The 15,620-nt window shown below is 40.9% G+C and overlaps 1 protein-coding gene across 4 annotated transcripts in view; it reads right to left on the bottom strand.

Annotated features, from left to right (window-relative positions):
• Positions 1-14,180, bottom strand: part of ccdc30 (coiled-coil domain containing 30) — a 31,923-nt gene extending 17,743 nt beyond the window's left edge. The window contains exons 1-13 of one of the 4 annotated variants that reach the window (XR_004561426.1): positions 14,091-14,179; positions 11,783-12,017; positions 9,610-9,792; positions 9,389-9,509; positions 8,360-8,550; positions 7,962-8,051; positions 7,672-7,746; positions 7,031-7,184; positions 3,902-3,973; positions 2,988-3,100; positions 2,760-2,881; positions 2,498-2,690; positions 2,205-2,303 (exon numbers count right to left, since the gene is read on the bottom strand). Coding sequence is in view for 3 of the 4 variants with exons in the window: in XM_034173208.1 (XP_034029099.1) it covers positions 2,205-2,303; positions 2,498-2,690; positions 2,760-2,881; positions 2,988-3,100; positions 3,902-3,973; positions 7,031-7,184; positions 7,672-7,746; positions 7,962-8,051; positions 8,360-8,550; positions 9,389-9,509; positions 9,610-9,792; positions 11,783-11,797 (1,428 nt within the window). In the remaining variant the exon portion in view is untranslated. Of the gene's footprint in view, positions 1-2,204; positions 2,304-2,497; positions 2,691-2,759; positions 2,882-2,987; positions 3,101-3,901; positions 3,974-7,030; positions 7,185-7,671; positions 7,747-7,961; positions 8,052-8,359; positions 8,551-9,388; positions 9,510-9,609; positions 9,793-11,782; positions 12,018-14,090 lie in introns of all 4 variants that reach the window. The other 3 variants (XM_034173208.1, XM_034173209.1, XM_034173210.1) reach the window with 3 other exon arrangements.
• Between the last annotated feature and the right edge of the window lie 1,440 nt (positions 14,181-15,620).

The following is a 15,620-nucleotide window of genomic DNA, read 5'->3' as shown; positions in this document are numbered from 1 at the left end:
ACATTCCACGCGCGTTGTAGGTAGCAGACACGAAATCTTTGCTATTGCTGGAACAACCACTGGGCCATCCTCAATTTCAACATCATCCAATATAGTAATGGGTATTAAGTTTGGAAAGCATATCCCTCTATGATTTTTATGGACACGACTACGGAAGCAGGCCATAGTCTCAACTTGTTGAAATTCCCTCCCTGGCAAATAAACTGCACTATCACCATAGTGGATATTCTGCACTAAATTCTCCACTAAGCTAATGGATTCACACCCACATCTGTCATAAGCCTTGCAGGGTCTCTAATCACCTGCTCCGTGGCCTGTTGTAGATTCCTAATGTTACCCTCCCTGTAGAGCTCTATCTATGTTCGCAGACAAGATGGCGGTGCCTTCCCCAGTAGGGTGGAGGCCGTCCGGCATCAGCAAGCCACGGCGGCCCCAGAACGAAGGCCAGTTATCAATAAAGCTAAAGCCTTGTTGTCTACAAAACTGCGCCAGCCACCTATTTAACGATGTCAGCCTGCTAAACGCCCCATCAGTACCCCGGGAGGGGAGGGGACCAGAGACTATTAATCAATGCCGACATCTTTCTGGCAAGGTCACAAGTCCTCTCTATGTCCATTTTTGTGACCTCTGAGTGCTTCATCCTGATATCATTGGTGCCAACGTGAATAACTATGTGACTATATCTCATGTCATGTTCCTTCGTCTGTCTTCCCTTCTGCAGCGTCAGCACCCTAAGATGAGATGCAATGTCGGGAGCTCTGGCCCCAGGAATACATTTAACGTCAGCCGGCGTCTGTAACCTGACTTTGCGGGTGACAGAATCCCCTATCAATAAAGTCCGGTGTTTCGGCCTGGAGACAGGAGTGGAAGTCATTGTGGGCTCAGAGAATTCACATCTGGCAAATCCAAGGGGGAGAACCGATTCACATTTCGCACTGGCGAGTGTGATCGGGGTGCCACAACCGGGCACCAAGCCCTACGGAACTTCCTCCACCTAGCCACAGTCCGAAAGCCGTCCTCCACAGCCGGCATTTCTAAGCTGATGCTAATGGGCTCGATAGCAGGCCCAACACTAACCTCATCTGGAGTGCCCGTAACATCTAACTCCACTGCGCTAAGAAGCTGCTCTAACATACGGACACGGCTCTCTAAGAGAGCCACCCTATCTTCCAACATCACACAGGATTTACAGAGGGTGTAAAGTAGAATTAGTAGTGTACTCTGTGCACTAAGAAATTCAAGAATGTAGCTAAGCAAACACGAGCTAACCAATAATGGATAAGCTAACTACTGCTAAGGCTCACACAGACGCAAATAAATTTATTAAAATTCACAGCAGTTACACTGAAAAACTAACAGAAGTTTTAAACAGGTAAAAAAGCAACAGCTATAAAATACACTAAACAGTTAATTAACTAACAGGAGTGTAAAACAAATTAAATGAAAAAATGATGATGGAGTCCGAAATAGCTAACGCAAGCTAACCACTAGCGAAAATGCTAGCCGCTCCTAAGATTTTACACAGGAGTAAAATAATTACTTAAAATTCACAGCAGTTCAACTGAAAAACGAACAGAAGTATTAAACGGGTAGAAAAGAAACAGCTATAAAAAGTAACAATGGAGAGGGGAGGTGTCGACCTAGCTAGCGAAAGCTAACAGCTAGCGAGTGCTAACTGCTAGCGATTCACAACAGGACTGTTGTTAAATAACGTTCAGAGTAAATACAATTAATAACCAGAAGAGTGCTAAACAGAAATAAAAGAAGTGCATACAACCGTGTGAAGTTCAGAGTGGCGTCACAGCAACAAACAATCCGTCAGAAGCACTATTACACTATTTTATTGTACACAAAATATAATCTGCAAATAACAGTCATGTTTTGCCTTTTGTGTTATAGTTCTTTTTCACAAAAAAGATTCACAAATTAAAAAAAAAAAAACACCTTGGACATATGTCTGTACATTGTGAAAAATAAACATTCCTGAAGGTGTAACGTTAAGAAAAAAACACATTTCAGTGGAGCTTTAATTTCAATTACACATCTTCATACTGCATAAGGACTTTTGGCAAAATCACTAGCTAATTGCTATTTTGTGTCACTGTCTTGCTTTGGTGTAGTTTTTGTGTTCTTCCTAGTTTGACACAGCACTGTGGAATGAACTGAGGAAAAATTAAGACATTCAACAGTGAATGATTTATTACCAGCTGCAGGTATGATTCAGTTGTTTTCACCTCTTCTCCATTCTTCAGTAGTTTACCCTGTATATCATGTTTCTTCAGCTCCCCCTCCAGGTTTTTGATCTGCATAAAAATACTTCTCAATAAGGACTGGATCAATAAATGTTCAAACTTCAAACTTCTCATGGATACATATCCTTTATAATCCTTAAGTCTGAACTAAAAAAATAGGATAATTAAATAATGCATCAATTATTTTACTGCGCTACAAATATTCATGCAGACTTTCTGAGCAACACTTCATGGCAGCTGCTTACCCTCCTGTGCAGTCCCTCCAGTTCCCCCTCATGGCGATGCCTCTCCTCCTTGCTGGCATTCTGGGTCTCCCCAAGCAGAGCCTCCAGCTCCTCGTTACGCTCCTCCAGCTCCTCCTTTTCCTTACGCTGTCTCTGGAGTTGCCTTTGCAGCTCCTTCACCTGTACAAGGCCGTCTTCCATTGCCTCGCGACACCTGAGAGACAACAATAGCGAATCAGGCTGGTGGGAGTTCACCGAACTCAAACGATTTCAAGAAAGGTACCGTTTATGGATTTGATCCTTTTCTTCAGATGACAAATCAGACACATTGTTTGCCCGGTCACTCCCACTGTTCTTTTGATCATCTTTGCCTGAAGGATCTTGGACGGAATCTTTCTTTGCTGACTAGAGAGAAGAGATTAAAAAAAAAAACAATAACATTTTTGTTTTTAAACTGGAGTTGCTGTCACGTTCATCATCTTACTCCTACATTCGGTAAACTAGCACCCACCTCCAGAACACTTTTCTTCTCACACTCCAAAGTGCGCACTCTGTCCCTCAGAACTCTGTTTTCAGCATGTAATATCTCATTCTCCTCTTTAGCTCTCTGAAGCTTCATCATGTCTAAGGAGAGACAAAAAACTTGGCCATGACATCATCAGTCACACGTGTATTGCTTTATACTGCACAACTACAGATTCAAATAATGTGTTATAAAGAGAAGCAGGGTTCTCACCAGGATTTTTTCACAGCATAGGGGTGAACTTAGTGGGGCATAGCCACGTGACAAACGTTGCAGGCATGAGTATTATAGGAGAGTCCAGGGGCATCCACCCCTCCACTTCCAAGAAACTTTTTACATTTTTAACCCTTTGAAACACTATTTCCTGTATTTTGAGGGCCACTTTGTGTTGCTAATTGGGACTTTAAATAACATGCAACATGTCCTTTAAAAAAAAAAAACAGAAAAGCCCCCTATGTTGGTTAAGTCACAGCATAGGGGATCCAAATCACAGCATAGGGGCTCCCTATACTCAGCTGCGCTGGTGAGAACCCTGGGAAGTATCTGCAAACACAACCACTATATAAAGATATAAGACCATTAAAAACACATTATACATGCAGCTTGTCACAGCACTTCACAGCTGATGGTCCCTCAAAGTGCAGACTAATAATGGCAGATCATCGCCTTTATGATCAAATGTCAGTGAGGGGTACTATATAAATAAAGTTTCAAAATTACTGTGATTGGTGGGCAAGGACACAAGTGAAATTTTCAAACTGAACTCTTCAGTTTCCTCAAAACTACCATAATTAACACATGTAAGATTTAACACCAACATAATTCAGAAATCAGACTGCACTGGTTCCATCATTCAGCTGGGTGTCACTTTTTTCTGAAATTCATACCCAAGTCTGTCTCACCACAGTGTTTTAGTTTGTCCACTTCTTCTCTCAAGTTCTCTACTTCTTGGAACGTCCCTTGAAGGTCAGATCCTAAGATTATGAGCATATATATACAGTAGTGTTCAGAATAATAGTAGTGCTATGTGACTAAAAAGATTAATCCAGGTTTTGAGTATATTTCTTATTATTACATGGGAAACAAGGTCCCAGTAGATTCAGCAGATTCTAATAAATCCAACAAGACCAAGCATTCATGATATGCACACTCTTAAGGCTATGAAATTGGGCTATTAGTAAAAAAAAAAGTAGAAAAGGGGTGTTCACAATTAATAGTAGTGTGGCATTCAGTCAGTGAGTTCGTCAATTTTGTGGAACAAACAGGTGTGAATCAGGTGTCCCCTATGTAAGGATGAAGCCAGCACCTGTTGAACATGCTGTTTTCTTTGAAAGCCTGAGGAAAATGGGACGTTCAAGACATTGTTCAGAAGAACAGCATAGTTTGATTAAAAAGTTGATTGGAGAGGGGAAAACTTATACGCAGGTGCAAAAAAATTATAGGCTGTTCATCCACAATGATCTCCAATGCTTTAAAATGGACAAAAAAAACAGAGACGCATGGAAGAAAATGGGAAACAACCATCAAAATGGATAGAAGAATAACCAGAATGGCAAAGGCTCACCCATTGATCAGCTCCAGGATGATCAAAGACAGTCTGGAGTTACCTTTAAGTGCTGTGACAGAAGACGCCTGTGCGAAGCTAATTTATTTGCAAGAATCTCCCGCAAAGTCCCTCTGTTAAATAAAAGACATGTGCAGAAGAGGTTACAATTTGCCAAAGAACACATCAACTGGCCTAAAGAGAAATGGAGGAATATTTCGTGGACTGATGAGAGTAAAATTGTTATTTTTGGGTCCAAGGGCCGCAGACAGTTTGTGAGATGACCCCCAAACTCTGAATTCAATGGTGGTGCAAGCATCATGATATGGGCATGTTTCTCCTACTATGGTGTTGGGCCTATATATCACATACCAGGTATCATGGATCAAAATACTTGAAGAGGTCACACTGCCTTATGCTGAAGAGGACATGCACTTGAAATGGGTGTTTCAACAAGACAATGACCCCAAGCACACTAGTAAACGAGCAAAATCTTGGTTTCAAACCAACAAAATTAATGCCTCGCAGATGTGAAGAAATCATGAAAACTTGTGGTTATACAACTAAATACTAGTTTAGTGATTCACAGGATTGCTAAAAATGCAGTTTGAACATAATAGTTTTGAGTTTGTAGCGTCAACAGCAGATGCTACTATTATTGTGAACACCCCCCTTTTCTACTTTTTTTTTACTAATAGCCCAAATTCATAGCATTAAGAGGGTGCATATCATGAATGCTTGGTCTTGTTGGATTTGTGAGAATCTACTGATACCTTGTTTCCCATGTAACAATAAGAAATACGAGGTCTGTTAGAAAAGTATCCGACCTTTTTATTTTTTTTCAAAAACCATATGGATTTGAATCACGTGTGATTGCATCAGCCAAGCTTGAACCTTTGTGCGCATGCGTGAGTTTTTTCACGCCTGTCGGTTGTGTCATTCGCCTGTGAGCAGGCTTCGCGTGAGCAGTGGTCCACGATTTGGAGCTTTGCTGCATCAATTTTTTCCAGAAACTGTGAGAGACCTCCAGGTGGTAACCATTCGGAAAATTCAAATGGCTTTGAGGGATGATTTTATGGGGATTACACAGATTAAGGAGTGCTCCAGCCGGTTTAAAGACCGCCCACAGCTGCTGAGAGCGCACCGCACTCCGAGCGCCGATCGACAGGCTGAAACCCCACTGAAACAACCAGATCATTTCCAACGTGAAGGCTTTGTTGATCCGGGACGTCGTCTGACTTACCCAAAAATGGCAGGAGACGTGAACATCAGTACTTTTTCGGCACATTCCACTACACAGGAGTTTTTTTCATGGAAAGAAAAGCGGACAGATGTGCCACCGTGCCACTCACAGTGTTGGTCTCACAGGACGGCTTTGAGATGGCTTTCAGACGGCTGTCGGTGAGTTTTCAGTCATGTGACTAACCGAGAAATTGTGGATGAGCCTGGACATGCCAGAACATGTCCTGTGAGGCTTCATCAAGGCATTGCTTTACGCCATGCGGCTCCACCGCGACGCATGGAGTTCCTCCGCTCCGACGAGAAGGGTGGACCACTGCTCACACAAAGCCTGCTCACAGGCGAATGACGCAACCGACAGGCGTAAAAACACTCACGCATGCGCACGAAGGTTCAAGCTTGGCTGATGCAATCACATGTGATTCAAATCCATATGGTTTTTGAAAAAACAAATAAAAAGGTCGGATACTTTTCTAACAGACCTCGTATACTCAAAATCTGGATTAATGTTTTTCGTCACATCGCACTACTATATTACTACTGTATGCACCACTCTGCATTTAATCATTAGTAATTGATCTCTGCTCCCCTCCACAGCATGTCTTTTTCCTGGTTCTCTCCCTCAGCCCCAACCAGTCCAAGCAGAAGACTGCCCCTCCCTGAGCCTGGTTCTTCTGGAGGTTTCTTCCTATTAAAAGGGAGTTTTTCCTTCCCACTGTTGCCAAGTGCTTGCTCACAGGGGGTCGTTTTGACCGTTGGGGTTTTTCCGTAATTATTGTATGGCCTTGCCTTACAATATAAAGCGCCTTGGGGCAACTGTTTGTTGTGATTTGGCGCTATATAAATGAAATTGATTTGATTTGATTTACTATTATTCTGAACACTACTGTATATTTTTTATATATATATATATATATATATATATATATATATATATATATATATATATATATATATATATGTGTGTGTGTGTGTGTGTGTGTGTGTGTGTGTATAATTTTAATTCTGTAATCTCATTTTATACATTTTTCCCCTTTGGTTGTTAACTGATTCTAAGAAAAAATGTCCTTACAAAATGAACTGATTAGAAATGTGGTTTGAAGGTAAGCAGAAGCAAAAGTGGAAAAAAAAAAAAAAACGACTGAGCTTTATCAACTGAGACAACAGAAAAAGAGCATTTGTTTGCAGTTTAGCACCACCTTCTTGGTATAAATTGCTGACTCTAAATCACTGTATCATTGTAGCATACCGCTCCGTTCCAGGTTGTTGCGTCTGGCAGCATCCAGTTCATTGGTGAGTCTGCGGATGTCCTGATGCGCCATCCCCAGCCTCCTTGATGCTTCCTCCAGGTCTCGCTCCAGCCGCTGCTGCTCGATCCTCTCCCGGGAAATCTCAGTGTGGGCCTGACGGGAAAATAACAAGAATGTAATATTGGAGACGGGAGGTCGCAAAAGGAGGTCAAACTTGCTGTTCTCAGGAACATGCATTCTGTAGCAGAGACTCAACATTGCCGCAAGCCTGGAATGAAAGAAACGTTGAAATTTCATGTTTCAACTTTTACACCTGCAGAGGGAAATAAGTGTGGAGGCGAGTGAGTACGCATGCTGTTGTCTGACATGCCACCACCGTTCCTCCCATATAAACCACACTGAGCACACATCAGATGTTAGAACACCTCATTCATAGTCGTGTTAGCGAGGCGACCGGTGCGGTCTTGGTCGTACGATTCATGCAGGCGTCACAGAAGCGTGAACAGTTTTAAGGCGTCACTGTGAAAATAAAAATAAAATTAAATAAAAAAAAAAAAAAAAACATTGCTAACATAATTTGGCCTTTCGTCACCATTCTGATGTTAGTTGACAGACGGGACATTTTACAGTGGGAACCTACAGGAGTGACACTGTGTTTGCTCTGAGCAGACCTGTGCAGCCCAAACAGCTTCTTCCACGCACTCTGGGATGAACTCTGCTGAGACGAAAAATCAACAAGTGCAAAGCCGCAGCAGACAAAATTAAACCATCAATTAGGTCCAAGTATTGAGACAAGAAAAATAAGCAAACAAAAACAAATAAATATTCCCTTTGCAAAGGTTTTTCAAACTGAAAAGATGAACTTGCAGAGACCTTTTCCTCACCTGGGGGGGTGGGGGGGGGTGGGGGGGGGGGTTTGCTTGACCTCACCTTGTTTATATCATCAGTCGTCTTCTGTATATCTTCCCTCTTGTGACGCAGTTCCTCCCCCATTGTCCGACGGATGTGTTCCAGTTCCTCCTGTTCAAGTGACAAAGGCCTATTTTAGGGTGATGATGTCATCTCTGAATTTGCTTTGACAAAATGTAATTTTATTCTGTCATGAAGCTTTGAGAAAAATGAATTAAAAATATTAATGTAAGCAGTCATTTTTCTTCTATGGTATCACAGATTACCGGAATCCTAATATTCAATAGTGCCAAAATTTAAAAATGAAGTACACAACTGCACACATTAGTTTGGCTGTTATAAAACATACTAAAGCAAACCAGTTAATCGCAGGACCCTTCTGATACAAAACGGCCCACAGATATAAGTCAGAGGTGTACCTGGAGGTGGATCTCTGTTAAGTTGTCGGTTAGACTCCGACTGTCCAGCCTCCGCTCAGCAGCTTCCAGTCTTTCCAGCAGAGTGGCCCGTTCCACCAGTAAATAAGCCACCTGCTCACTGGGGCTGCTCAAGCCCATCTCTCCCAAGTCCTCCTGGGCCAAAAGCTCTTCCATCTCCTTGCTCTGGCTCTCTGAGAGAAAGGAGTGTGTGTGTGTGTGTGTGGGGGGGGGGGGGGGGGGGGGGGGGGGGTGCTTGGTCCATCAGAACTCCAACATGAATACTTCACACAAGAAAGAATCACAAACCTATGTTGCTTTTGCTAATGTAGCAACAAATGAACAAACATCCACAATCACATTAACTATGTGTGGTGAAATAAATCAGATTTGGTTAAGAGATGTGGACACATGAGGAGAGAAATACAGGAGTCATCAGGAGCTGGAAAGAAGTGCAATGGAGACGTTCTAACATCAACAACCACTGTTCAGGACTTCGTGATATTAAACAGTACTACTGCTGACAGCAAAATAAAAATAAAATAAAAAAATAAATACAAAAGAGATTAAGATAATGCATGTGTTGATAATATCCTGGTGACAAGGATTCAGGGGGCAGGTCAAGCTCCTATCCAAAGGAAATATGGCCAGTCTCCCATTTAAGACATATATATATATATATATATATATATATATATATATATATATATATATATATATATATATATATATATATATATATATATATATATATATATATATATATATCTTTTTTGGAAAAGTATTGGTAAAACACAGAAGTAGTGTTGTGCGCATGTGTCGGTATAAAAACAACTGTGTAATGGGAATCATATATATTTGTGTGTATTCAGCAGATAAACGGATATAAAATAGTAAGTAATACAAATTTTTTCCTCTATTTAAAATAAATAACTAAATAAATATCCGGCCTGATTTCCTCAATTTTGAAACTGGGACAAAAAATTGGGGCTTCCTCAGGGTAACATTTGACAGCAGTGCCAGTGAACTCACCTTGCTGTTGTCTAAGCTGGTGGAGTTCCAGGCGGAGCTGTTCATTGTCTCTCTCGTAATCTGCAGTCAGACACTCTCGCTCCTCCAGAAGCTCACGGATGTGCGCAACATAGCTCTCCACCTCAGACAAAAAAAAAAAAACAAAAAAAAAAACACAGATAACTAATTGACCAGGATAACTGAGTGTTAGCAAATACAGCAAAGGCACCAAAGTGTCTCACCTCCTTCATCTCGCTTGTCTGCTGAGTGCGTATGACCTGCAGCTCCTCTTTGGCTGTTTTAAACTGGGCCTCACATTGGAGCAGCTTCCGCCACAAGTGGCACTGGCGTTCCTCTGCGGTGGCACCCGCGGATACACCATCCTCCTGAAGACGCACAGAAATCTGGGCCAGCTGTGTGCACACCTGAAGTCCCAGAATGGGAGCAGAATAGAGTGCAGATAAGAGTTTTATTACTGCACTGTTGTGTTCAGCTGTACCGCGTAGTATCTTCTAGCAGTGAAACATTCCAAACTAGAGGGACACTCAGAGTGCTTACTGGGTACCGCAACCAAGGCTGAACAATCACAGAGCTCAGTTCAATTCAAATTTATTTATACAGCACCAAATCACAACATAACTCACCCCAAGCCGGGTCTACCCTTGCTTCCAAATTTTATAAACATGATGAATATTCTCTGAAGCTTCACTGTGTGTCTGAGCGAGGGAGATGTAACCTTCAACGCAAATTTGGTATGAACTTCAAAGCCTTCTTCGACAACAAGAATCATTCAGCAATTTGATCTCTGTAGAGCAGCAATGTTACTGCTGCAGAATGTTAACTAGATTATAAAAAAATATCAGAATCAAAACATAAATTTAATGCCTTCTTAATAAGTACAGTCCTGCAACACACACAACTAGCCCACACCTAAACACCTTCTTAAGGACGATTCCACTATGTCTCCTGGAGATGTGCAAGAATCATTCCCAGTAATTCAGCTAATCAACCAACACAGGGAAAATCCTAACCTCCTCTGCAGGAGTTAACAATACACTGAATCTACTAGAAAAAGCAAAACATTATTACTGCAGTTTCTGGAGTATAATCAGTTTTTTTTTTTTTTACTAGTGTGGGAGATCCAGTGACTTATACTCTAGTGTAATTGATATACCAACAAATAACACATTAGATATCAATTAGAATAATTATAATGGTTATTTATAAAAGGACCTTCCCAGGAATTAAAGCAAAAAACAAAATAAACTCTAATAACACGATGTAACACAATTTTTGTTCCTGGCTTCTAAGCGTTATATTTCAACTGCTTATGTCTAAAGTCTATGGAAAAATGACTACATTCAGCACAAACTTTGATTTTATCTTTTTTAACGTTCTAGAAAGTTCTAAAAGTTTCTTGAAATTTCTAGATAATTCTGGAAACTTCTAGAAAATTCTGGACAGTTCTAGCAGTTAAAGAATATTCTAGAAGACTACTCAGTAGTAGTGAAGGCGAATCGAGAATATTCGTGAAAACAGACAAATTTCAAAATATCATTGTCCTGATCACAGAAGCAAAGTTTCTGTGGAATAACAGCTATTTTCTATTTATTTAAGGCATAACAGGTTAGGAAAACATACTGCGTACCCAGGAACAAAACAAAAATAAAAATTTGTTACATAGTGTAATAAAAGAATAAATGCCAATAATAAGTACATCACAACAATACACAAAAGCCCCAAATTAAAGAGCTGATACTACAGAAAAAGGGTGCGACTTATACTCCAGTGGATATTATACACAAGTTTTTTCCTCTTCAAGAGGTATTTTTTAAGAGATGCAACTTGTACCCCGGAAAATATGGTACTTGGAAATCATTTTAAAAAAACAAGTAATGAAAGCTTCCAGACTGTAAACTGGTGTAAATACAAGTGTCTAACATTAAAGCTGTCAGCACAGCTGCAAACCGAGCCCTTGTGTGGCTCACATCATCACGTCAGTGCTGAACACCTGTCACTGAATACAATACTGTACTCTGCAGGTTCTGTAATATGAGCAGCAACACCATTTAGCAATTAGACTGGACATTGTCCCAGACAGAACCAGAGCATCAGGTCTTGTATGTCTGTATTTAAATGTCATAGTAACATTTCTGCACTGTTGGCTATTGTGGACTATACCACAAACTGACAAATATGGACTTGAGGGTGAATTTTAGGAAAAACTTCGCCATCTACATGATCCTTTATTTTTATTTATTTATTTACAGTAAATTAAGTGGCAACAGGCAGCAAGCCATTTACAAAAATTCAATTACTATATTTCTACTTCCCGGGAGATGTCCTCTAATGCCTAACACTGGCAATGAAAGTAAACATTGACTGGCACTGTGGTGAGGAAGCTGTGAATGTTACCTCTTCGTAATCCATGGTCACACATTAGCTTGATAGAGCTCCATCTGAGAGCGATGCTTTTTTTGATCCTTGGAGGTCAAAGTACTGTCGTAATTTCAGACAGCACGTCAGCCTACAATATGTCTCACAGGCCACAATATTATTTGACAAAAAAGTGTCAGAGCTCAGTAGCTGCTCAAACTTCAAAAGTCCCATTGTTGGTCATCCATGGCAACACCTCCTGCCCTTGAGCTCCCTGAAAAGGATGAGATACTTTTTAGAACAACACTATTCATGCATGTTGGGACTTGCAGTAATAACTTTCCTTTTAAACGTAGCCTTCATCACTAAACTATACTTCAGAAAATAATATAGTCTTTGATTACAGTCTGTATTCAGCTAAATTTTTTTCTTTTTTAAATCAAAGTTCTACCATGTTTTAAATAACCTGACCTGTCAGATAGATATTTTAGATGAAACATAAGAAATTAGAACTTTCTTTAAAAAAAAGAAAAAAAAAAGACATGTCTTTCAATCTATCAAAAAGTAGATATCTGTATACCTGTACCACTCAGAATACTCTTGGATTGACCAAAGCATTGTTTTATGTGTGTATTTGTTTATGAACCAAACCTCCCATGAACACTTGGAAAACCAGAACTGTCGTATTTTGCAGTTTGACAAATATTCAACACTTTCCACTCACTATGGGAAATATGGATGGAAATTCAAAATTCCAATTCCATTCACGTGTGACCCTCTGAATCTAGTTGTAATGGTTGAAATTTCTGACTGGTCCAACAAGAAGCTTTGGAGGAGTAGCAATTTGAAGTTTTGATCTGATTTCCTCTATTTCCACTTCTGTAAGTAATTGTGGATGAAAATGAGCAATTTTAGCCAGACTGGTTTGTACCTCTAATGGTGTAAAATACATGACAGACATTTCAGACTGTTTCAATATGAAGAACAGAAGCAGCAATTTGAAGTTTGATTTGACTTCCACTTCATGTGATAATTAAAAATGGAAATTCATAAAAGACACAAGACATCACCAATTAAAATGTATTACAAATATGAGAAACAGGTTGAACTTCTGCCACCAGTATGTTTGTACGAGGGTACTTCAAAAGTTCTCGGCCTCACCTAGAAATCATCACAGAAGAATGATTGTTCTTGCATTATTTTCAACAAAGACTTCCTCAACGTCAATACACTTGGTCCACTGAGGTTCAAGCATCGTAGCAATCACTTGGTGGTGAGGAAGCTGGTCTCTTAGTCGATTTGCAGATGGGATGGTGGACCTCCAGGGTCTATCTAGACAACTGTGCATGTTGGTCCAATGGCTGGGAAATCAAAGACGATCAGGGTCTGAGGACCTGCCGCAGCCTTCATCCGCTTTCACAGCCGTTGAGTTACAAACCATCACTTCGTCCGCCTGATCCGCCGTTGAGGACTTCTTGTCAAACCAGAGCCCTGTTAGCTGTCTCCTGTTCAGGGTTTCTGTTGGACCTTCATGGGTACCATATTCACCCAAACAGGCAATCCCCTACTCCAACTGTTACCAAGCTGTTATGACATGGACGAGGGGTTGAATTTTGACATCGTAAAAAAAAAAAAATTTAACAGTTTGTTGAAACATAACATGACAGATGTCTTCAGCATCACTTGTCTCCTCTCTTCCTCTTAGAGACATTTAGGAACAAAAGAACCCACAGCCCTACAATATGAGCTCTTCCCAGACTTGAAGTCTTAAGTTTGACCTTAAATGCAAAACTTTATGGCAATAAACTGGTTGCTGTTGTTCTCAGGACATATTTCACAAAGGTCATGCGACTGCTCGGAATAGGGACGCTCAGTCATAAAATCATATACAGTAATTCACCGAAATATACACATCACATTTGCCTTTCATCGACACAAATGACGATTTTGTTCTCAAATCATAAGTTTCTCACAAGCCCCAAAATGTCTGACGAGGAGGAGCAACAGTATTTTTGTGGCTCAGCGGCCACTTTATTCCTTTTTTGGCCACACAAGTTCACTCACTCGCCGCTCCAAACGATGCTGTTATTGAAACTAGCTGTAAACGGGCTGATGCTGGTACACAAGTAAACAAGCAAAACAGACAAATGTCTTAGTCGCCAGATAGTAAAGTTAGCTGCAAACTTAGCGGGATTCACCGTCAGCTAGCGCGCTAACTGTTAGCCACCAGTCGATTAGCAACAAACACGGATTGCTGTTCCGTTTTCCGTTCCAGTAACATTTGTAAAATGCAAAACACACCAGTTTACGCTAACAGTGAAGCAGCCGTAGCTTTTTTTTTTCTCACCCTCCAAACGACAGAAGCAGTAACAAAAGTCAGTAGCTGAAGAAAGCAGGCGTGGTGGAGCCAACTGGCTTCTGTAAGTATCCAGGCAACGGACCGTACCATCTAACAAGTGGGGGGGGGGGGGGGGGGGGGGGGGGTCAGCGAGGCGAGCAATGTAAATGTCCAACATTACAACTCAGATTAATGCACTTTATCCTTCTTGGACTGGATATTTTGACATTTCATAGATGTATATGTAAACAGTTCCTCAAAGTATACATGTCAAGTTGAGTCAGGTCTGACAGCATTCATGGATGCTGAGCATAGTCGTATCCACAACACTGTGGAACTGCCCCAGGTCATGGATGGTAACCACCAAGGCAGAGTACAAGGTCCTTCTTCAAATTGCAAAAGTAATCATCTAGCTGCCACAGCCAGATCAGATGTCTCGATGTTTTCCCATTCCTTGGGTCCTCAGCACTGAGGTACCTGTGAAACAGACTCCGGGTCATTCCAGTGGTACCTAAGGATACTCTGAAGAGACCTGGAACCACAGACATCCAGTTGTTGCTTTATAGGTCACTGGTAAGCATCCACATCTCACAACCATACTAAAAGACAGGAAGCACCTGGACTTTCATTCTCTTGTAAAGATATTGGCTTCGCCAAACACTTTATGAGTCCATAAGATCATCCCCGTGTTCTTTCAATCGCAAAGACTTTCACCAAATATAGATCAGAGATTAGATAGAACTTTATTAATCCCTTGGGAAGACTCCCTCAGGGAAATTGAGGTTCCAGCAGCATTGTATAGCAGTACACAGGGTAAGAAGCACACAGAACAGCAAAAATGTAAGTAAAAACAAAAATATTGCAAAAATATAAATATAAATACCAGACATACTGATCACTACTGGTTTACTGGCTGCAACTGCTCCTCTCCTTCCCGTCCCCTGTCTTCCTGTTACTCCTCCTCCCCCTGAGTGAGGAGTTGTACAGTCTGATGGCCTGAGGGACAAAGGAGTTTTTCAGTCTGTTGGTCCTGCACTTGGGAAGGAGCAGTCTGTGGCTGAAGAGGCTCCTGTGGTTGCTGACGACGGAGTGCAGAGGGTGACTGGTATTGTCCATAATGTCCAGCAGTTTGTCCAGTGTTCTCTTCTCTGCCACCGTCACCAGAGAGTCCAGCTTCTTGCCAACCACAGAGTCCAGATAGATACACTGTCTGTACGTCTTGATCCAGGACCAAAGCAAACTCAGACATTCTGACTCTTACACTGCAAAAACTGAAATCTAAGAAAGTAAAAAAAAAAAGACTTGTTTAAAGAAAAATTGACTTAGTTTTTATCTAAATAAAAAAAATCTTGTCAAGCATTTTTTACATAAGAAAAAATGTCTTATTTTGGGAAAATGTATCTCACTTTTTCTTAATAAGTTTTTCCAGCTAATATCAAGCTGTATTTAACCAGTAACAAGGAAAGGCGATGGATTTCAAATCATCCAAGCAAATGAACAAGATTGTTTTCCTTTAAGACAGCAGCTAATCTTAAAATA

The sequence above is a fragment of the Thalassophryne amazonica genome, chromosome 6, assembly GCF_902500255.1.
Source record: "Thalassophryne amazonica chromosome 6, fThaAma1.1, whole genome shotgun sequence".
NCBI classification, from domain to species: Eukaryota; Metazoa; Chordata; class Actinopteri; order Batrachoidiformes; family Batrachoididae; genus Thalassophryne; species Thalassophryne amazonica.
Note: the sequence above shows the minus strand (reverse complement) of the source record. Positions and strands in the feature narration are given on the sequence as shown.